This window comes from Accipiter gentilis, chromosome 8, assembly GCF_929443795.1.
Source record: "Accipiter gentilis chromosome 8, bAccGen1.1, whole genome shotgun sequence".
NCBI lineage: Eukaryota > Metazoa > Chordata > Aves > Accipitriformes > Accipitridae > Astur > Astur gentilis.
The window spans coordinates 7908299-7929615 of NC_064887.1; the positions used below are offsets into that span (position 1 = coordinate 7908299).

The 21317-nt window shown below is 43.9% G+C and overlaps 1 protein-coding gene across 1 annotated transcript in view; it reads right to left on the minus strand.

Annotated features, from left to right (window-relative positions):
• The window catches only part of RNF11 (ring finger protein 11), a 33694-nt gene extending 12645 nt beyond the window's left edge, over positions 1–21049 (minus strand). The window contains exon 1 of the mRNA XM_049809353.1: positions 20893–21049. Within this exon, the coding sequence (XP_049665310.1) occupies positions 20893–21015 (123 nt within the window). The 5' untranslated portion in view covers positions 21016–21049. The remainder of the gene's footprint in view (positions 1–20892) is intronic.
• Between the last annotated feature and the right edge of the window lie 268 nt (positions 21050–21317).

Sequence of the window (21317 nt, forward strand, 5' to 3'; positions counted from 1 at the left end):
AGACAAAAAAGCTTAGGCTCACATGCACTTCTGCCTCCTGACACACGAGCTTGGCCCAAATCTACCATCCTGTAACCCCCAAAGCATTGCATCACTCGGACAAGTCTGCGCAAGTCCCTTACAGGAAGGGCCTGATATGGATTACTGGACAGGCAGGCACCTGATGAAGAGTATAGGCATATACATATATATATATATATATATATATATATATATATATATATATATAGGCGACTTCAGGTGGGCAACATAACACACTTAAGAGTAAGTAATGGTGCACGTTATGCCCTGAAGTGCCTACTGAGCCCAGACCCGGCGCAGCCGAGCTAAGCACGAGCAGCCCCTGCTTATCTCCTGGTGCCATTTCAGGGAATTTGGGGATTGGGGTGCAGCTGACTCCAGCTGGTCTAAAGCTGTGCTGCCTCTGAACCACGGGGTCCTGCCGCTTCCCCTGCACTAGCTCTAGCTGCTGGCTGTGAGGACACTGATCCCACTGACTCTTCACCTCATGAAAAGCAAACAAGCCATTACCGTTGACTCTGCGATCGCTATAGCCACTGAAAAAGTTGGGAACGGGCAGCCAAGAGGAAAATGGGAGGAGTGTCCCTTTTGGGACTTAATCCAATTGTGAAATCCTGACTCCAAACACTTAAAAAATAGCAAGAGTGCTAAAACGTACCTTTTGGCAAGAATTAGGTCAGCTTGAAAGCAATTCTAAGAACAACACAGCCCTTCTGAGTACAAGAACGAGGTAGGAAAATTACAGAAATCAACCCTAATTAGCCAAGAGGAAAGGCTGGGGACAAAGGGCCAAAACTGGGAGTAAACACAAAAATGCACATAAGCTGAAGGCATGAGCAATCCATCAGGGGAGGACTGCTGCAGTATAAATACAGGCTGTACTTCCGTGTGCAAATAGAAGACGTGTATATGTATGTTAAAATGTGCTAGTTGGAACGAATAACAACACAGTAACATATAGCAGCAGAGAAATATTATGTATAACTAGGAATGTATTTTAGAAAAAGTATACGGTGAGTAGGATATCAAAGGATCAGTGAAATCAAGTGACAAATGATCTCATCTCTAGGCTCAGCGTATGGTGTTATCTTGGCATTATCGTTCAACAACACAGCAGGCATCCTCCTTGAGCAGAGAGGGCTATCCACAACGCAGTTTAACAGCCTTGCCTCAAGCAAGTTTCACCACGTATCCATCACATCGAATGCAAGTCCTCATACATCAAGCTCCTAGAACAGGACTTAAATAGAGTCAACAGCCCGAGCTGGAACATCACCCCCATGTACGGTCTCCTCTGGGAGGTGTCAGTTTAGCTTCAGGTGAGAGGTAACACAGATAATGAGAACAAACAGGCAGATCAACAGCAGCTATCTCAGATCATCTACCCCGATGTACTAGCCTACACGAAGACACAAAATACTTTTCTGTAGCCACCCAGTTGTAAGCAAGCACCAAAAAAAGAGGTCTGAAAGAGGACATAGTAGTTCTTTTTATAGAGTTGCAGTCTGTTACCTAGCCAAAAATACACAGAAGAGGCAACACAGGAGAAGGCTTCTGCAAACCTTGACAAGGACCCTCTGCTTGAGCAGGGAGCAGATATAGAATGGCTGTTGAGGCAGAGCACCGCAGCCAAGCTGCGCTAGCCCAGGAAGGTGGGCTAGCAACGGGCTCCCCCCAGCAAGGTAAGCCAAGCAGAAACCTGATGAAGAATTTTCCATTAGGCCTCGCAGCAAACAGGGACTCAGGAGAGCGGGACCCTCACACAGTGCAAACCTCTGCCAAACCATAGAGAAAGGAGAGAAAACAGATTGCTCTACTAAGGATCAATGACTTGGGGGAGAAAAGTGGTAACAGTCCACATCCTATTGCAGAAGAGCTTAAAAAAGCAGATGGGGCTGGTGATGAGCTGCGTCTGCATAACCACAGAGCAAGAAAACCTGAAGCAGAGAGACTGCTGGCGTGGGGCACCGGCCTTGAGACCGTGTCAGCAAAGCAGCTCGTGACAGCAGGGTTTGTCTCAGAACTCAGGAAATCTGTGTTATACTTCACTTAATCATAACTTTGTACTCAATTTGAAATATTTTAATTGCCTTTTTAACAAAGCCATCCTCAATTACAAACGCTTGCTCAAGCAGGAAGCTGCCACACCTTGGCAGTTTGACGGTACACTCAGATCCACAGGCCTTTTTATTTTCTTAACGGCGTCTGAATTTCTAACACAGAGTGGATGCCCCTAAGATCCAGGTATGTGACTTGACGCCTCAGCCTAGGCAGTGCAGCAGGGGACTGGACTGTGCAGAGGCAGCCAGGAGGCCTCCTGAGGCCAATTAAAGGATATAATCAATGCTGGATTTTGCAACAGCTTAACCACAGCTTGTTTTTAAGCATGTGTCTGCATTAGCCTGCTTAGAAAGCCACAGACAGATGAAGCCTCACATACACCTGCCATACATTAGGGCACCTCAAACGCAGTACGAGTCTCTGTGTGCAGGAACGGCGGCGGTGGTGGGCCAGCTTGGCGAGGACAACCCCACCATCCACCCAGCCAACAGGTCCTCCCTTCCACCAGATCCTGGGCAACCGATGGGGACACTTCTGTGATCTCTTCCACATTTTGAAGCTGGAAATGGGGTTTGAATCAGGGGGTACCAACAGCACCCTGAACTGCTGGGCTGCACGCAATTTCGGTGCAGCCCCAGGTGCTGCCTCGGGGGGACACGGTCACCCCTCCCAGGGCACACACTCGCTGCCATCTCCCACTTCGGTGAGAATGAACACACACAAAAAATGCGATTCAGCTATTTGTTTAGACTCATTTGATAATAACATTAATTATTTCAACTATGAGTTAATGAGCAGCAGCTGTAAACAGCCAGAGACATTGATTCAGGCTATCAGCTCATCTCAGCCAGTTATTTATTAATCTTAAAGGAATGTCTCGGGCATTAAACGATTACTACTAAATCTGTTCACTTGTTGGGGTTTTTTAAAGCAGTGCTCCATCTAAAAGCAAGGAACGACTGAATGAATATTAAGGCACACTAAAGCTTGATGAAGCTCCACTTTTCGATGCAGTATTAGCAGTGAACGCAAGGGCAGTGTTTCTATTTTTTCCAGCAAAGCCTTGTCCTCACAAGCAGTGACTCTGCATTTTTAGCTCGCAGGGCACAAATCCAAGTGTGATCTCATGCAACTGTCAAACCTCTTTTAACAGAAAAAAGGCCTGTGCCAAGAACAGGTAGAAAATTCATAAATAGCTCTCTCAGGAGTTGGTTATACAAGCAAAGTATTTCCAGAACATGTTTTTCCTACTTATTTTAAAGTTTTAAATGCATAGAGACAGTTCAACGAGCATCTGGTCACTTCTTTAATCTGCCACCAGAAAACACACATTCATTTCACTGCTATGTATGAAACATACAGCCAGTTGCTGGTGCAGCCAGGACAAGCCACAAACATTCGGCTTAACAAATGAGTCCATCACTAACTGTATAATCAACCACCTGTCTAATCAGCATTTTCAGTCTATGCTAGTTTTCTTTTTAAATACTCTTCTGTGGATCTTGCCTGTGCTGGTTTTACACCAAAAATACTTGTGTTCGTTTCAGCGCAGGTGCTTTCAGAGTAGGTGGTTTGAAGGGGGAACTGAAGCAGGTCCAAGGCTCTGCAAAGGCGAGGAGGGGAGATGGGGAGCACCGAGCCCAGCGCAGCCTCTGCAGCCGCCACAGCTCCCGTCTCACCTTGTCCAGCCCCAGTGGGATGAAGAAAAACCCCTATTTTGTCAGGCCATTCCCCTGCTTATGCCCGCTCTCATGGAAGGTACCAAGAGCTTCATTTACACTGAAACGGGCTTTCTGAAGGAAAACTTGAGGTTTCCACAACAGATTCATCCTGCTCACTACAGTTATCTGCAAGATCTACAAATGTCCCCACTACTACCCCAGTACCACACTTATTAAGGATTTCAAACGCTACCAGGGACGTGGCACTTGAGCGCCTACTTAAGTACTTGCCTGAATTATGGCTCAGGCTGCTACAAAATCTCAGAAGAACAGAAAACTGTTTGAGAGGAGGGACATGAAAACAGAGAGGTCATTTTTCCAAATATGGACTGACGGACAGGAAGACAAAGCCCCATTTCACCCCAACACACCCGTATGAGAGCAGCTGTGAAGCCTGGAGATCTCCAGCCTTAGCTCATCCATACACAACGAGGGATCTTTCATGTTGTGTGAAGTACACCAGAAATCCTGAACACCTAACACAGTGACAGACAGGGTGCAGTTTTAGGGCTGGAGTTGAGAAGATCACACAGGCCATCTGTAAGAATTTAAAAGCACTAGTTTCCCAAGAACATTGCCTGTAACTTTCAAATATCTGATTTAGACACATGGGTACAAGGAAACCACTCAGGCCCTGCATAACTCTACCATAGGTGAGGTACGTACTACTTTCGATGCCTCTCAGTCAGAAATGAAATGCTAATGTCATTAACACTATGCTACTGACACTCTTTCAGGCTTTATGAAGATATAAAGAAGTATTTATACTTATCATATTCTCCCGCATTAACGTTCAGGGTGGAATAACCATGTCCTACTACAACCCACGCAATCACTAAAGTAAGTTTTGCCAGTTTATACACACACACAGACAAACTGCGGTCGTGACAAAATACCTGAATGGAGTAACACTGAGCTCTGAGGCAGTAAATCTGGAGGTATTCGGTATGTTACCATATCAAAAAAATACACACAGCCACAGCAAAACAGCTACCAAGAAAACTCTTGGAGTTTTTTTTGTTTAATTTATGACATTCAGTGTAGAATACACCTTGTTAGCTTGGATTCATTAGGGTGTAACTACAGAGGTAACTGTAATAGCTAGATAAGCTCGAAGAGAAGAGAAAAAGAAGCTTCTTGCTTGGATTTTAACTCCATAAGCAGAAATATCATCACTCAGCTACTACAGAAATATTTTAGTTATCTTTTTAGCTCACCGTATGGTCCCTGAAAGGACACCTCTCATGCATCTGAGAGGCAGCGGGTACAGCAGAGAGCCTAGGAAGCAGATGGCATTTAGCGCTCCTCATCCAAGTCCGAGGACCTACAGAACTAAACTTACTTTGTCTCCCTATGCACTGCTGCAGTTAAGTGAAGTCAAGGAAGGTTCTTCCCTGGGGACACTAAAAGATTTCCTGAGTAATCTCTGAACCAAATAGGCAAGGTAACAAGATGAGTCTGAATTCCTGTCTTTATTTGGGATGCCTCCTTTCCTATAGGCGGATCTCTACTGCAATAAAGACATGAATAGAAATTACCAAAGCAAACAATTTTTTGTTCTTTCATTTGTTGTTTTGAATCAGACAGTAGAAGCAGAAATAAACCGATCTTTGGGAGATAAGCAGCTCTAGATGCTTCCTTGGGGGCAGAAAAGGGCTGGGCATGGCTTTCTCCATGAACTTTGGAAAAAATGAGTCCGATGTTCATCAAATGAAATCTGCTGAAAGCCATACAGCAAGTACCCTATGGAGCAATTTCAGACTGGCAGATCAGGTTAAAGAAAATTTCTTTGCTCTGCTGAAGCTTTGTACAGAAATTAGCCTTGGAATAACTTACAGGCTTGGTCCTGATCTTTTTTTATCACTTCATGTAACACTGTGTTCCTGGTGAGGTTTTCAGCATGTTCTGGAATGGTTTACCCCAATGAGGCTAATAGCTAGCAGTGCATGAAAGGGTGCTTTTCCCTTGGACTTCTGAGCTGCATGTTCTGCAGATTTAAAGTAAATCTTGTCTGTGACTTCCATTATCAGTCACCGTGACAAAATTCACTGCAAGATGCTGAGCAGTCAGTCAATGACCCCTCAATCACTTAAAATATGCCCTGCTTTAATCTTTTTTGCATTTGGGGGGGGGGGGGGGGGAGTGGGAGTTGTTTGATTTCACTGATTATGGATGAGACAGATTTTGTTTTTCAGGAAAACCAAGTTGCTTGAATATCATATCCACTAACAAACAAAATAAAAATAGCAGCATTAGCCTAGAAAAACAAAGGCTGAAAGGGATATAAGACTGATCTCTAAATAAATCAGAAAAGTAAACCAGAAAAACAATTAAAGTTCTGTTCGGTACAAGAATAACAGATGCAATTTTGCCACAAAAAAATCTAGAATTGTGAAATAGCTTCTCGAGCCTTAGTTCCCAGCTGATCAAAAGAGGCCGCCTGTAGGAGTAGTAAGGGCAAAGCTTGACCAGCATCTTGCAAAAATCATACATTATCTGCAGAAAATAACTTCATTGAGCATATGCATAACTATCCATATATGCCCTTGTTTACAGACACCAGGAAACAGACCAATTCACACACTTGTTAACATGCAATTTCCAGCACTGTACTGAACAGGGCTGTTATCCGAATTAATATAATCTATGATGCAGTGTAACAACTAAAAATAATGCTCATCGTATTTAACTCAAAGCTAATTTAAGTAAAATACAGAAGATAACAGTCATTAAATCTGAGCCTTATTTTGTTGAGGCTATTATAAATGTCTGCAGACACTGTCATGTCCGCCTGGGAGCTTAAGACACTAACAAAACAAAAGCTTTCAAAGTGAGAAAAGAAATTTTTGGACAAAATCATTTTTCATTAGCAACTCTGGTTTGATCTCTGCTGGGTTTTCAATAGCCCACTGGTGAAAACACCTATGGTGTAAGCACAAAAGTTCTTGGCCAACCCCATTTCCTACAGCACAATCTAGAGGTAGAAGCAGGAGTGAAGGCAGAGCTGAAAAAAAGACCTTTATACAGCTTATTCTGCTGACCCCATGCTAGCTGGAAGTTTTAGCACATTCTGAAATCTCCAGCTTTACAAACCCACTTGTGTTGCTTGAGTAGCACCGGGCAGCTGCAGCACTGGCGAGGATTTGGCCTGTGGCAAGCAAAATCTAAGGTCATCAGGGAACAAGTATATGTGGGATTAATGCGCTCTATGTTGATATATAGGCACTTCATCGCTAGAACACAGTAACCAGTCTGCATCTAGGATTTAAAAAAAAATCCATACCTTTCTTCAGTTTGATGTGCTACTTCAGTCTTTTTAAGGGAGAAAGGGCAACAGCTATTGGTCTAATTTAAATAGTTACATTCTGTCCAGCTGAAATGCTTTACTGTATTCAAACTGAAACCTGGCCAGCATATTTTGTGAAATAAACCAAGGAAACATTAGTGGCAGCAAGCAGTCTTTCAGAAAACTATTTCTCCAGCTTTCCAGGGCCCCACAGTCCCAACAATGTGCTGGGTCGTTTGCTTACTGGTGACTGACAAGGAAGGGTGTCCCTCACTGCCCCAGCAGCCCCATCTCCTGTGGCTTTGGGGCTTTTTTTTGTACGTAACCAAGCCAAAAATTAAGCCTGACCCAACTTGGCTCATGAGATCCAAAAAAAAAAGCTGTAAAGATGGTATTTACTGCTCATGTTCAGCATTACTGGTTTTGAATTCAGAAAACTAAACAGCAAGGTACCGAGCAAGGGGGTTCGAGCTATGCAAGACCACGGCATTACCACAGAAATGACAAGAGCGGGTAGTGCTGCCTAAGCAGACACGTGAAGAAGCAGCAAGATTTGCTTCTCAAGTATATTTGTTGGAACAAGTTTTTGTCCCTCAATTTGCTTTAAATAAGACTGGCTTCAATGGGAAACTAGTGGCCTCTCCTAAGGGACACCAGACTAGAATAAGGCGTCGCAACACATAAAACAGGATGGCCAAATTGAGGTGGCCAGCTTGGCTTCTGCTCTTGCATACTTATATAACGCCTTAATTTGAAACATTTTAGACAACAGGGAGGTTGTTTTATTCAAAGCCACATACACTGGCAGTCCTCACATACATATGCACAAAGGTAATCAAACTCCTAACAGCAGTGACAAAGCTTGCCAAGTTATGTTCAGACTTTGGAAACCATCCACAGAGTCATAACTGGAAGGCTTGTGTGAGGAAAGAGGCAGAGCAGCACCCCACAATGCAGATGAATGATGTTACTGTAGTCAGTTGTGTCCCAAGGGATATCACAGTCTGCTGTGCAACATGAACAGGCTGTGAAAGTCTTCACCCATTCCTGTACTTAACCAAATATACTCATGAACTGTTAGGTAACATTAATGAAGCTTCTTTAAAAAAGAAAATAGTGAGGAAAAGCATCCAAGCGTCTTTAATGGTGGTTGCAGTAGACAGATTTCTATTCTTTTATTATGTTTTGTTGGTTTGGTTTGTTGGTTTGTTTTTTGTTGTTTTTTTTTAAACCAGAAAGATCACATTTAAGAAAAACAGACTTAAGACTTCGTCTACACCAGAGATTTGTCCTGAAGCAGCAAAATTCCTCCAACAGAAATCACCGCCCTACTGAAGTTAGAAACGGCACCTTTCGACTGCATTTCATGTACAGACCATTCCCAAACGGACTCACACCCCAACAGCGTCAGATACTCATTCAGTGCATGCTCTGGTATGCAGTTAAGTCTGAGTACATCCTTAACTGCAACATAGAGAACCCAAAACTGCTGGAATACTCGGTGGTAACAGCACACATCTAATACCTGACACCTCTAGACCCTTCCAGAGATATCACAAAGTAAAAATGCGATATATAGATGGCAAAGAGTGCAGATAAATCCAATCTCCACCAGGAAGTCAGTTTGGTTCACTAATCTGACAGGATGAAAATAAGAGCCTGAGAACCCATTTCAGACATTTGATGGGCATGAGCTGACTCACTGAGGGATCAGATAAGCACCAAAGCCACCACAAAGCAACTGCGGAGCACACGGCTGCAAGTGGAAAACAGGAGGGAAAAAGCAAAGCAATCCCTTTTGGCAGCAGTGGATGGTTAGATCAGACCTCCTTGTGCCAGAAACATGGATGCACGCCACACCGATCACGGGGCACGCCACATTTCAGCTCGTGGCCCGCTGAACACACAGAGAGCCCCCAAGCCTCTCCTTTGGCCTCAGCTGCGTTCACTCCCGAGTCGTGTCAGTCAAAGCCGTTATTTGTAAGTGCTGGAGCAGAATCCTGCCTCAGATCAAGTAAAACAAACGCAGATGCTAGTTTCCCCACATGCCGGAGAGGTACACACCCCAACACAGGACCATCAATGGGTTCCATTAGCACCTATCCCCAATGTGGTGTCGTCAGGCAGCGGCACTTTCTTTTGGGACACAGAAAGTACCCTTCTCTCCCCAGAAAGGCTGCAGAAGCCCAAAGAGCTCAAGTTGCTGACACACTGCCTCAGATAAACTCCCCTATATTTAAAAAAGCACTTTACGCTGACAAAGGGATGGACAAATTTCTCTCAGCCTACAGTACTCTTCACCATTTGACTCGTTACCCTGGGGTGGAAACGTTTGCCTGATCCCTCAGCACCAACAGCCTGTTTGGTGTAGCATCTGTTACGTAGTTGTTACTACCATTTTCCCAGTTCTTGCTTTCCAATAAAAATACCACCACGCCAGCAGTGCTGCTTGGAGGAATCTCCATCTGTGTGATCCAGCAGGAGCGAGGAACACATTGACCCCAGGATATCACGTTCAGAGTCCACTGCAGAAACTCCTGCCAGGACGAAGGCATGATCCAATCCACTCATTAACCAAGAGGTAATTGGTCATTACTCAGCCGCAGCACACTGAGGAGACACAGAGACGTGAAGCTCTGTATGTTGCAGCTGGGAGTTTGGAAGTCCGGCCTTTGCCATGCTGGAATCCAAATAGTGGCATGTGCATAAGATGTTATTTACTAGACCCCAAAAAAAGAGGAAGGATAAAACACCCTCCTTTCCTACCTCAGCCTAAAACTACATCTCTTTTCTCCTCAGTTTATCAGCTCAGAGTAGGCGACAGCTACATAAAGACACTTCAGAAGATATATATATAGGGTGAAGTGAACTTCTCCCCAGGAAGCTCTAGATCTAGGTCATCTTGCTGCTTCTGGGAGGTAATAAAAACAGGTTACTCACTGAACAAGAATACAGTTTACAGAAGAAAACAAAGATTACTTGGAGCATGAAATTCAGTGTAGATAGTATTTTTTTCTTTCCTGAAGAATTTTTAAAAACACAACTAATTAGTCATTAAGCATTGTGTCTGAATACCTGACTCCATCTACTGTAAATCAAGCAACCCGCTATATTTACAAAAGGAATGGGCATTCTTTGGTAAACTTACTTTCAGTAGTTTAGCCACACAGCAAAATAAATACAAGTTCAATTAGAAATTCCAGAGAGTTTGCCCGAATTCAGACATAATGTACAACCCCTCCTTGCACCTCATTTTTGGTTCTTATAGAGATGACTAGCTGGAAGGATTATATACAACCCAGCAGAGCTCCAGGCAAGTTACTGTATGAATCCACTTTGATGGTTTAAATACCACACTACCACTTCCAGTCAAGGGTGGGGTGGGACAGCAACCGAGCATCTCTCTCTCAGGCTGGGGCCAAAAGCCATCATCTAACCCAATCCAGCTGCTGGAGGGTACCTGGCCATCACAGCCACTGCAGCACCACATGGATGCCATCAGGTAAAGCAGTGTGCCTCCATCAGGGCAGGCGGAGGAGTTTTCTTGGCTCAGGACAGACCTTAGATAACACTACCTATGCAGTGCTTCTTACTAGTTTCCGATTTGCAGATCCCCAAACATTGTCAAGTAGAGGTGTGGATCTGTATTCTCAGTTTAGTGACTACAGATGGGATTTTATTAGCTCTTGTGAGCACTGTAAAAAAACCAGCCCATAGAGCCTCAGAGACCCAGGAACTACGAGGTGAAAAAGCACTAACCTAGAAAAGAATTAACAATTAATTTAAATTAAGTATTTTTGCTTGAATTTTAAAAGTTATATTGTTTCCTTCCAAGAAGGGCAATATGCTTTCAAGGATACAACATTACACAATTCTGTGAAGCAGACACTAAAGCAATGACTTAGTCATATTTCATTAGCTAAATTGAAGATATATAGATGCAACTGCAATACAAATCAAAATACCTAAACAGAAATCAACCAAGAGAAATCCCAAAACATCAAAAACGGGCAATGGCAATTAAGCAAGTACTATTATAGAGCATAAAATAAAGTATACGGGTGTTATAATGTTAATTTCAGTCTCTTAACTAAACCTGAATTTAGAGCATTAGTTTGCTGATCTGAGCCTGTTATATAGTTTCCACCGAAAACAGTGGTTAACTGCTTTCTGTTAAGCAACAGTACAGACCAAACCAGTTTAGCAGTTTGGTACGTCTGTAGTCGAGCAATGCTTGCACCTGTTTGCTCAAAACCTAAGACCAATCACTTCTCTTTCTAAACTTTAAATAAAATGTATTTATTCAGGCAAAATAAATACTGGTCTTAATCTATACTGCAAAATTATACTATGTCTGAATTACAGATTTCAACAACCATGTTAATAAAATGCTGTGATTAACGTTCAGTGCACAGAACAAACTCTGTATCTGGGTTTAATTACAATGATGAATAGAAGTCAGACACAGCCATGGTCCCAGAGTAGTCATGCATTATACTGTCCCATAGACACTGAAATAATGGAATCTGATGCACTTTCATCTCTTAGATAAGTCTCCCACAGTTCTGAAACAGAAAGGGCAAGAGCACCCAGCCTCATCCAATTCTGCAACATTCACACACTGAGTCATAAGAGATTTGTATCCCCCACTACCAAGATGCATCTTACAGGATTAAATGAAGACAGATAAATATTGCTCCATTTCCTTTCTGGCTAGAGCTTTATATACAAATCATCAGGAGAGCCATACAGAGCAAGAGTAGCGAGGACTATAGGGAAACCTTGCAGTATGTACAGAACTGTTGTCCAAGTATATATAGCTATAGTATAGATATATTTCAGTGTTGCATTCTAGTCGTCTTTTTTTTTTTTTTTTAAAGCAGTTTTGCCATGACAAAGATTAGAAACTGGCAGTATCTAGTAAATTTTATGGTTTTAATTGTGGCTGCAGAATAGCAGATTGCTTGCTTTTGTCCAAACCAGCACTGAATGATTTTTTTTGCTTACCACTGGATATTTACGTGGCTCCATTAGATTTTATTAGTCATAAACCAGGCATTTCCTTGATGCTTCTAGGACCTCTCTTAGCAGTCCAAACTCTAATGGCACATGGGCTACAATCCCAAGCTCTGGAAAACTCAGCATTGCCAGCCAGCTGAGATTTATCTTTCACTGAGGATGAGGTTGTCCCCGCATGGGCATTTGGCCTTGGAGTTCAGTGAACTACATACAAGGACCGTTTCTGAACTATCCCTCTAGAAATACAAATTGCTCTGAGTGGGGAAAAAAGCAGACAAGAGGACACACAGGCCTCTCCAGTGTCCAAAAAAGACAATCAAGGGAAACAGGTTTCAGTAATGCAGGGATAATAGTCTGCACATTCATCGCTGCATGCTGGGGCTAAGGGAAGAACTGAATTTCCTGAGTCACAGTTTCTCTCATTCCTCCCACAGTTTCAGTCCTCCCCCAGGCACCTCAGGTCTACATCATCCTAAACTAAAAGCAGAGGCAGGATGAGAACACTCAAAAATCAGCCCAGCCTTTGATACGACGGTATGCATGCGTGCACGTGTACGAAGCAGAGAGCATGCGCAAGCATTCTGGTGGATCAGCACAAATGCCCGATGCAATAAACCAGCTGGTTGTGATTTGGCTGACGCAACTGCGGTTGAAAGGACGGTTCTTTTATCTCCTCCTCCAGTTGCTGCACGCATCTGCTGTTTGTCCGTGTCACTGCGCATGGATCGTGGCCCAGCAGCTTTTATGCCACCGGCATTCTGACTTTCTTCTTCACTGAAGAGAAACAGAGCAGCTGGCAGATTCCTATGGAGGACTGGTAAATAACCACTCTCTATAACTGTTTGATCTCTTGGAAATTGTTTCATTAGTTCATAGGAAAGTCATGGTTGATTTGCTTTAGTCCATTCCACAGATCATTATCTCTTCAAAACATAAAACCAGTTTATTTTCTGTGGTTCAGAAACCAAAGTCCAGATGTATGGCAAGCAACAGCTGCCGATCACAGATATGAACCAGGGGTACATACAGGAAACATAAGAGCTTCCTAAACACACGGTGGTCCTAGATTTTGGGGAAGGCAGTGTGGCTTGTTTGGGTTAGCTTGTCTGAAAGAAAGCACAATCTTCCAGCATAACAAAGATTCATCATCCTGATTAGGCAAGGTTTCTTATTGCCATCTCCATGGCCTCTTCATTCCTACTAATCGAGCATCTGGAACGCAGGCTGCCAAATAAACGCTGAACTATCAGATTCCAAACAGATTTTAGGAGACTTATCTACTGCCTTAAACAGATCTTCTGATAAAGCTCCCTCTCTATAGCAACAGGTTTGTTGTAAATTCCTGCAGAGGTTCGTTATATAATGGAGGAATATTATTTTATTAAAAATCAAATTATCATGGAGCACTTCACAAACATGGATTAGATTACTAAACACGCCTGCACTAAAGATAAAGTTTATTGCTCCTTTCCTCCTCATTTTACAGTGAGGAAACTAAAGCACAGACCAGTTAAGTGATTTGCTAAAAGTTTCAAACTAAACAGAAGACTGAACTAAGAATGACGATGCCTTCTGCTAGAGCCGCTAGAGTGATTTTTTTGGTGGATTTTGTTTGGTTTTGTTCAGTTTTGGGAGCGGGGTTATTTTCAGTTTAAGTCCACAGTGCAGTTTTACCCAGCAAGAAGCTACACGTGACTCTAGCTCTGCTGGGACAGGTTGCTGCTGTGGCTGCCCCCCGAGAGGCTGGCAGAAGAAGAAGAAAGATAGCATCTACAAAAACACAACCCACCTTCAGGAAGCAAGACACATCTTCACTTCCGAGACCTTCATAATGTCAGGGCAAATTTTTCTTGTGGTCTAAATCAAGACTGAAGCTTGTCTTGCCTTTTAGAGTCAAAGAACAGTGACTCTTCAGCTTTTTCCCGCTGAAGAGGTTTTATTCTAACTCAGCCATGACATCCCTAAAAACCTGCTCATTTTGTAATTCTGTGGTCTCTTAGGAACTGTTTCATTAGCTCATAGAAAAGTCACAGCTGATTTACTTCAGTCTATTCCACAGAACATTACCTCTTCAAAATATAAATACGTTTCTCTGTGTGTGTCTATGGCGAGGCAGTAACAAGGACAAGCACAAAGATTGGAAGACACAAGTCTGTCACAAGCAAGTGGTGTTATTTTTAGTTTCTTGACCTTACATTCTGCAACCAGCTTGCCTACAACCATTACCACGGTCCGCAGAAGTGTTCATTAAACTGAGCTTCTTTCCTTCATTGAAGTGATGAACAGGGACATGGGAAGACAGGGACAGACCTTGTACAGCACCTTGATCCAACTTAAGACATTCCTTGCAGAAATCCATGTAAACCAGCAAGCAGTACTCACTCCATCAAATGTGATTATAAACATATTCTCTTCTTTTCAAAGTTCCTCTTGGAAAAACTTCTGGCCAGAATGGTTAGGAACAGATCTTTACTGATTGACGACTCAACGAGAGTGAGTCTAGAAACCAGCTCTAATTTTCATAATAGAAAGATAACACAGAGAACTCCAACATCAGCGTACACTTCCCATTTCCTCTAGCCATGTCTAACTCATATTTATAACTAACTGGAGTTAAAAATCCATTTTAAGCAGGCAAAGAATTACAATATTCAGCCAATACTCATTAAGATATTCATTAAAAACAGGTTATGAATGGGTATTTTATAGATTAAAGTTACCTAACTCTGTAATGCCATCGGGTATCCTTTATTTTCAGATTTGCCTGCCTTCCTCTCTTCTCCCCCTGCCTCCCAGGTTTTTTCACTAGCAAAATGGAAGACAGCACCTATCAGCCAGCCTAGCACAGGAAATACAGGTGCACAGTTTTTTCTAACTGTTATCTAGAAAGGGAGTTAGACTTAGCACCCTCAGGAAACTTTCCCTCTAGCACCAATTACCAGCAATATAATTCTCTAGAAAACTTGCTAAGATCTTCAGATGTGGAAGGAGTAAGAAGTGTCATGGCATATTGTTCACTAACCAAATAATCTTGAATGCTATTATAATGAATTTCATAATACATGTTGCATTACTGTCTGGAGAAGCAAACTGTATATCCCTATACAGATGTTAAAAAAAATAAAAGTTTATTATTGCTTTGCACATACAAATAATTTACCAGAACTGCACCATAAGACATGGAGGGCTTAGAGATTTTCTGAATGCAGCATTTATCAGGAGTGACTTTATCACGTAGTGCTTGGTCTTTCACAGTTGAGAGAGATTATTCCAGAATACTACTACAACACTTGTTCATTTTTGAGAATGCGTTATATGAGGTAGCTTAAGCAATCATATTCTAGAAAAGAAATAAACACAAAACATCACTGGCTTACTCTACCATTTCTTATCCATGCAGCGCACTCTCAACTTCAGCTTCTCCGTCACTTTGTCTCCTCACTGAAGCTGATCTCCACCTCAGGCACTGCTGCCAGAAGGCACTAGCCAGCAACACACAAACAAAGAGACACTCTTGTTTGAAGCCCTTTGAAGTTTCCACCAGACTGAGAAATTGTGGACTGGAGCAGTATTTCAGTTCACATCCACAAATGCAGCTGTAATTCATACATGTCATCACCAAGATGCGGAGGACAAGCAGGGAAAAGCGCAAGACCTGCATAGGCAATTTTTAAATATACTCCTTTCTCTTACATGAAAGTAAACTTACTAGTTGGTTTGCTTTTTTGATGGATAGCTTTCCGTATGTAAAGTTTTCCCATTGCATCTTTCCTCTTCTTATGCTCTTCCAACATATACCCACAGTTCTAGCTTTGCACAACCACTCAATGCTAAATTATAACACATTATACTACCATAGTCTTCCTTCTTGTACAATACACGTAATCACAGATGATAAATCATCTCATTCGCACCCGAAGAGAATTTTCTATGGATGTTTCTATAAATGGGTGCAACTCCTGTATCAGAATTAATTTGGTTTACAATTTTTAATGATATTAATTACCATGCCTTTGAAAAGACAGCATCAGAACACCAATGTAATGTATTACTTCAGTCATGACGAGAGCATAATAAAAGCTTTGTTTCTCTGTTGAGCAAAATACATCCAACACATGCATCCACAGGAGCAAGTTCCACATAGAAATGCAGTAGAGTATTTCAAGAAAATTTTCTGACTGTTCAAACTGGGGACAACTTAGCATCTTGGATAAGCAACACTCCAGGGCTGCATCTACTGCAGCGCGCTCAGGCTGAGGGGATCACGGAGAGCGACTTAACAGGGACCCAGGGCACCATCACTACAGGCTGCCGTGCTGTCTCCCTGAACTGGGGATGGCTGGAATGAAGCACAACAAGACAGATGGATGGGGACGAGGGTACAACGCGTACAAGTGACACTCAGTTAACAGAGGAGGCCCAAGGAGGCTATTGCAGCAACCTCAGTTTAAGAGAAGCCATGAGACATCCTCAATTGCACTTTCAAAACCTGCTGTCCCCAACAGCTTTTGGAAGATTATGGGAGCATGACATTGGGTTAAGCTCATGTTTGCAATCTCTCGTCTCATTCTGTGCCTACAGCCTAATAATCAAAGGAGTATCCAGGTCAAAAGGTTTTAAATTAATCCCTCCAAATAAAAAATAAAAAAATTATTTTTAAAAAAGCCACTGAAATATTTTATCTGGGCCTCTAAGACAACACAGGGTGGTACTAAGTACTGGAGCACGCCTTGGATCTCTTCAGGTAAAGGCGTAAAATATTTTATTAGTCTATGTGCCACATCAATATATCAAATGTGCTTTTATAAGTTCAGTATCAATATCAAGAACTTGCGCTTAATTCTCATGCTTTTAGCTTATTAATTCAGCAAGTGGTATATGCATCTTTTTTAGAAGACTGCAGTGTATTTTGTCCACAGTAGTACTCTGTAGAAACTTAGGGAGAAAAGATGTAAAGTATTCTGTACTTCACTGTGTAAAATTCTAAATTTTAATAAACTGGCAAATTATTTCCTGCAACTATTAAGGAACTATTTAAGAACAGAAATAGGAGACAAGGATTAAGAAAAGGGGCACATCTGTTCTGCAAAATAAAGTCTTTGAGAAAAACTACTAGAAGTAAGAGAAACTGGAAAAAAAACAGTGAACTTGTATGGAAAAACAGCAGAAGGCATATTGCCAACAGATGGCGAAGAAGTCATACACAGAAAAGGAAAACACACTTGAAAGCATACCCAATTTTGAGGACTTGAGAAAAAACAAAACCAAAGCTAACTCTTTCCTAATCACAGATTCACTGGTTAAAAATGGAGTTGCCTGTGCTTAACACTTAGAAAAACAGTTGTAATTTCTGGGTTCTAAAATGGAGGCATCCAAAATTAGTGTCCGTCTATGAAAACGTTGGTCTACTCTTGAAATCACTTCCTTTCCCCCACCATACAAACATGCTCTCTTTTCGGTGTGTTTTAATTACTTCCCACATCAGTCGTTAAGCTTGATGCACTGGAAAACGTCCGATGCTTTAATGGACCACTTTCTCATTAACTCAGATACCTGTTTAAAAAGATGCTTCCTCTCTGAAGCCTTTCTGCTGTAGCTTATAACACATACTGCCACAGAAACTGAGAGCAGAGACAGGTGTATATATAGGCAGAGCCTCTGAGTGGAAGTTATATTCCCTGTTACTCTATGGGTCCATACTGCCAATCCAATTGTCAATCTCAATTTTGGAAGCAGGAATTTCACAAAGCCAGTTCAATAGCACTCACTGATAAAAGAAATTTGACATGCAATACTGAAATGATTATTGGGGGCTCATTTTGCAGTTAGAAATCAATAGCTAAATAAAAATTACAGCTTAACAAGATTTCTGCCTGTATGCCCACAGCAAAATCCTGTCAGAACACAAAAAAGTATTTATAATGTAACTAACTTCTGTATTATGTTGACAAGAGACACAGAAGTCATTTTCTACATACCTTCACCCAACAAGCTTCCTTCTCCTAGTTCGCATACCTTGCAAGATCTATTCAGGAAGTTGACACATCATTGCTGCAAACGCAAGAGAAGCAAACCTACCAGATTTTGTTCTCTTCTAAAATACGTCAATTTTACAGCTGAAATCTCAGTAGTTAAATTTCAAATTGTTCATTTCCCAGTTTCTTGCACACACCGCTAGTTGCCATGAACAAGTTTTCAAATTCATTTTATCCTCTTCCTTCCTAATGTCTCTATATTATACAGACTCTAATTCTGGTTAAGACACTGTGAAAGAAGCAATCATCGCAAACAAGGACAAAACTCCTAAATTCCCATTTGTAACACTGAATCCAAGCTGCCACTTGAAAGTTAAAATGAGAGCGCGACCTATTGCTAGCACAACAGCAATAACGGAGCATAAGGAGTTGTTCACATTTGGAGTCTGGCTTGTGCATCTTGTAAACCCCAAACAATTTAAAATTATAAATCCCCTCAACCTCAAAGTGTGTGTGAAATGCTGCATAATATTGTAGGTAAGGCTTTTTTTTTTTTTTTTTTTTAAATCACAAACCATTGTGGTTCAAGACCTATGGAAACAGTAGCTTTGAATTTTGACTATATGAGACACAAAATGCTACCTTTAGGTGAAGCTTTAGGAATTGCTACGACCAGGGAGCGGAGGGGCTTTCAGGACAGCCAGCGATGTTCGAGACAGCCAAGCACCTGTAGGCACATCACCCGATTCTACCCAGCTCTATTCAAGTGAAAGAAGTTTTGCTACACATACTCAATAATAGACACCTGTAGGTTCATTTTACTGTCTACTGTGTTCTCAACCAACTATCCGCACTTATGAACAGGAAGTTCTTCATCAAGAAAAAAAAGAAAAAAAAAAACAACAATGAAGGAAGAGCACTTATCTACACCAAAATCCACATGAGAAGGCCTGCACAGAGCGTATACTTGATTTGTGACTCTTACAAGACCTAACAGGTTGCCTTCAAAGGAAAAAAAAAAAAACCAACAACAATCTCCACAAGTCCTCCTGGAATCACAGATGTAAATGCAATAAATAGCACAAACAGTCAAACTTTATATGTGGATTTGACAAAAATACGATGCACTCCTAAATCACGCAGCCAATTAAGGCTTAATTTAGAATAACACAACCTTTAAAAAACTGGATCTGCCACCAAGCACTTTCCATTTACTGAACTTCAGCAGATGTAGTTCAGAACTCAGAAAAAAATTCCCCGCATCATGAATTTTATTCTAATATTAAGCTTTTGCACCTAAACGAAACAGGCACACACTGCCCAGCAACACCAGTGCAGCTTCACTGCACCAGTAAGGGCTGCTACATATGGGGCTTCTCTTCAACACTCACAGGGCTTCCTATCAGGGCTGTAATTCTTGAACCTCTTAAAGCATTTGTAGATTACACATCTGCCCAGCTAAATACTTCCTGCGATTTTGTTAATTGTACGTCAAGGTCTGCAACTACTGAGTGACTCCCATCCTAGGGAACAGGGAGCTCTCAAGTCACCCTCCAGGATTTGCGTCTCAGCTGCAATTCTATAGATTTCTCTGGAACACATCCAATTATCTCAGATAGGAAAACACTTTTAAAACTTGAATAAAATGTGCAGTTATACCACTGGAATATTCCCCCCCCCCCCCCCCCCCCATGTTTTAGTGCTGTACAACCGTTGACTGTAGATAGCTCGTTTAGGACAATATACATTTCTATATATGGGGATGGAGATGGAGATGGCAGGGAGCAAGACAAGTGCAACCCCAAGTTCAGCTTCCCCTTCCCGCGGCCAGAGGGACCAAGAGCAGGGCCTTTGGTATTAACGCCATCAGCACTCAACATCAATGTTATCCTCTGCTGTGAGGAAAGAGAGAAAACACCCAGCCTTCTCCCCCCACCCTCTCGATTCGTCATCAAGCTGTAAATTAACAGATTCTCTCTGAGACAGAGAGAGAAAAAGAGAAAAAAAAAAAACCAACAAAAACCCACCGAACAATGGGCAACACTTCCCTGCTCGGTGCCCCACACGACCGAGGGGAAATAGGATCCGCTGCGCCGGGAGAGTTACTTACTGGGGATCAGATGCTGCTAAAAATACGGGAGCGAAGCCCGGGCGATGCTGAGCGCGGCCGGACAAAGCCCGGGCAGCGCTCACGGCCGCGGTCCCCGTCCCGGAGCGTCACCCGAGCAGCGCAACGCCAGACGGTGATGTCACCGCAGGCAGCAACAAAGGACGCGGCACCGGCCGGACGGCCAGCGCCGGCCTTCCTCCTCCTCCTCCTCCTCCTCCTCCTCCTCCTCCGGGACCCCGCGGCCGCCCCCCGCCCGGCAACGGGACCGACCGACACCCTCACACACCCTCACACCCCGCCGCCCCCAGCCGGGCCCGGCCCGCCCGACGCTGCCCGCCGGGATCCTCGCCTCCCGTCTGCCGAGAGGCCCGAGCCGTGAGACTGGAGGGGAGACAAAGCGGCTTCCCCGCCGGTACGCGTGAGCGGAAAAGGGAGCGGTTCGGGCGGCCGCCCAGCGCAGGAGCGGCGGCGGGGAGGGAGCGGGGTGGAGGGGGGCAGACGAGACGAGTCAGCGGCGGCCCCCGGGCCGGCCCTCAGGGCGAGCGGCCTGTCGCCGAGCCCCGCGCCGCGGCCCCCCGCGCCCCTCTCCTCAGCCTCTCCGCGGGGCCCCGCCGCCCGCCCCGCTCCGCTCCGCTCCCTCCGTCGTCCCCCTCCGGCCTCCGCTCTCCGTACCGCGGCGCTCCCCGCCCCCTCCCCTACCTGATATGGCGGCGGCGGCTCCTGATCCGGCTCAGCCCCGTCCCCGTAGCTGGCTCTGTCCGACTGCGACTCGTGGAGCAGCGAGATGTCATCCGAGGTGGGGGACTTGAGGCAGTTCCCCATCTTCCCCCCCACCCCTTCCCCCGGGGAGCGGGGCTACCCCCCCCCCCCCCCCCCGCTCCTCCTTCTCCTCAGGGACGGACCGCCAGCCCCCACCGCCGGCGGCGGCGGCTCCGCGCCCTCAGCCTCCCCGCCGCAGCGCGCAGCCCGCAGCCGCCCCGCCGGGGAGGTTCATGCCAGCCCCGGCCCTAAGCGGCTTAGCAGCAACCCGGCCGGCCGCCCTCCCGCCTCGCTCCGCAGCCGCCCCGACCCCCCGGAGCCAAGGCGGGGGGAGTGGGGGGGGGCGGGGGGGCGGCAGGACTGGC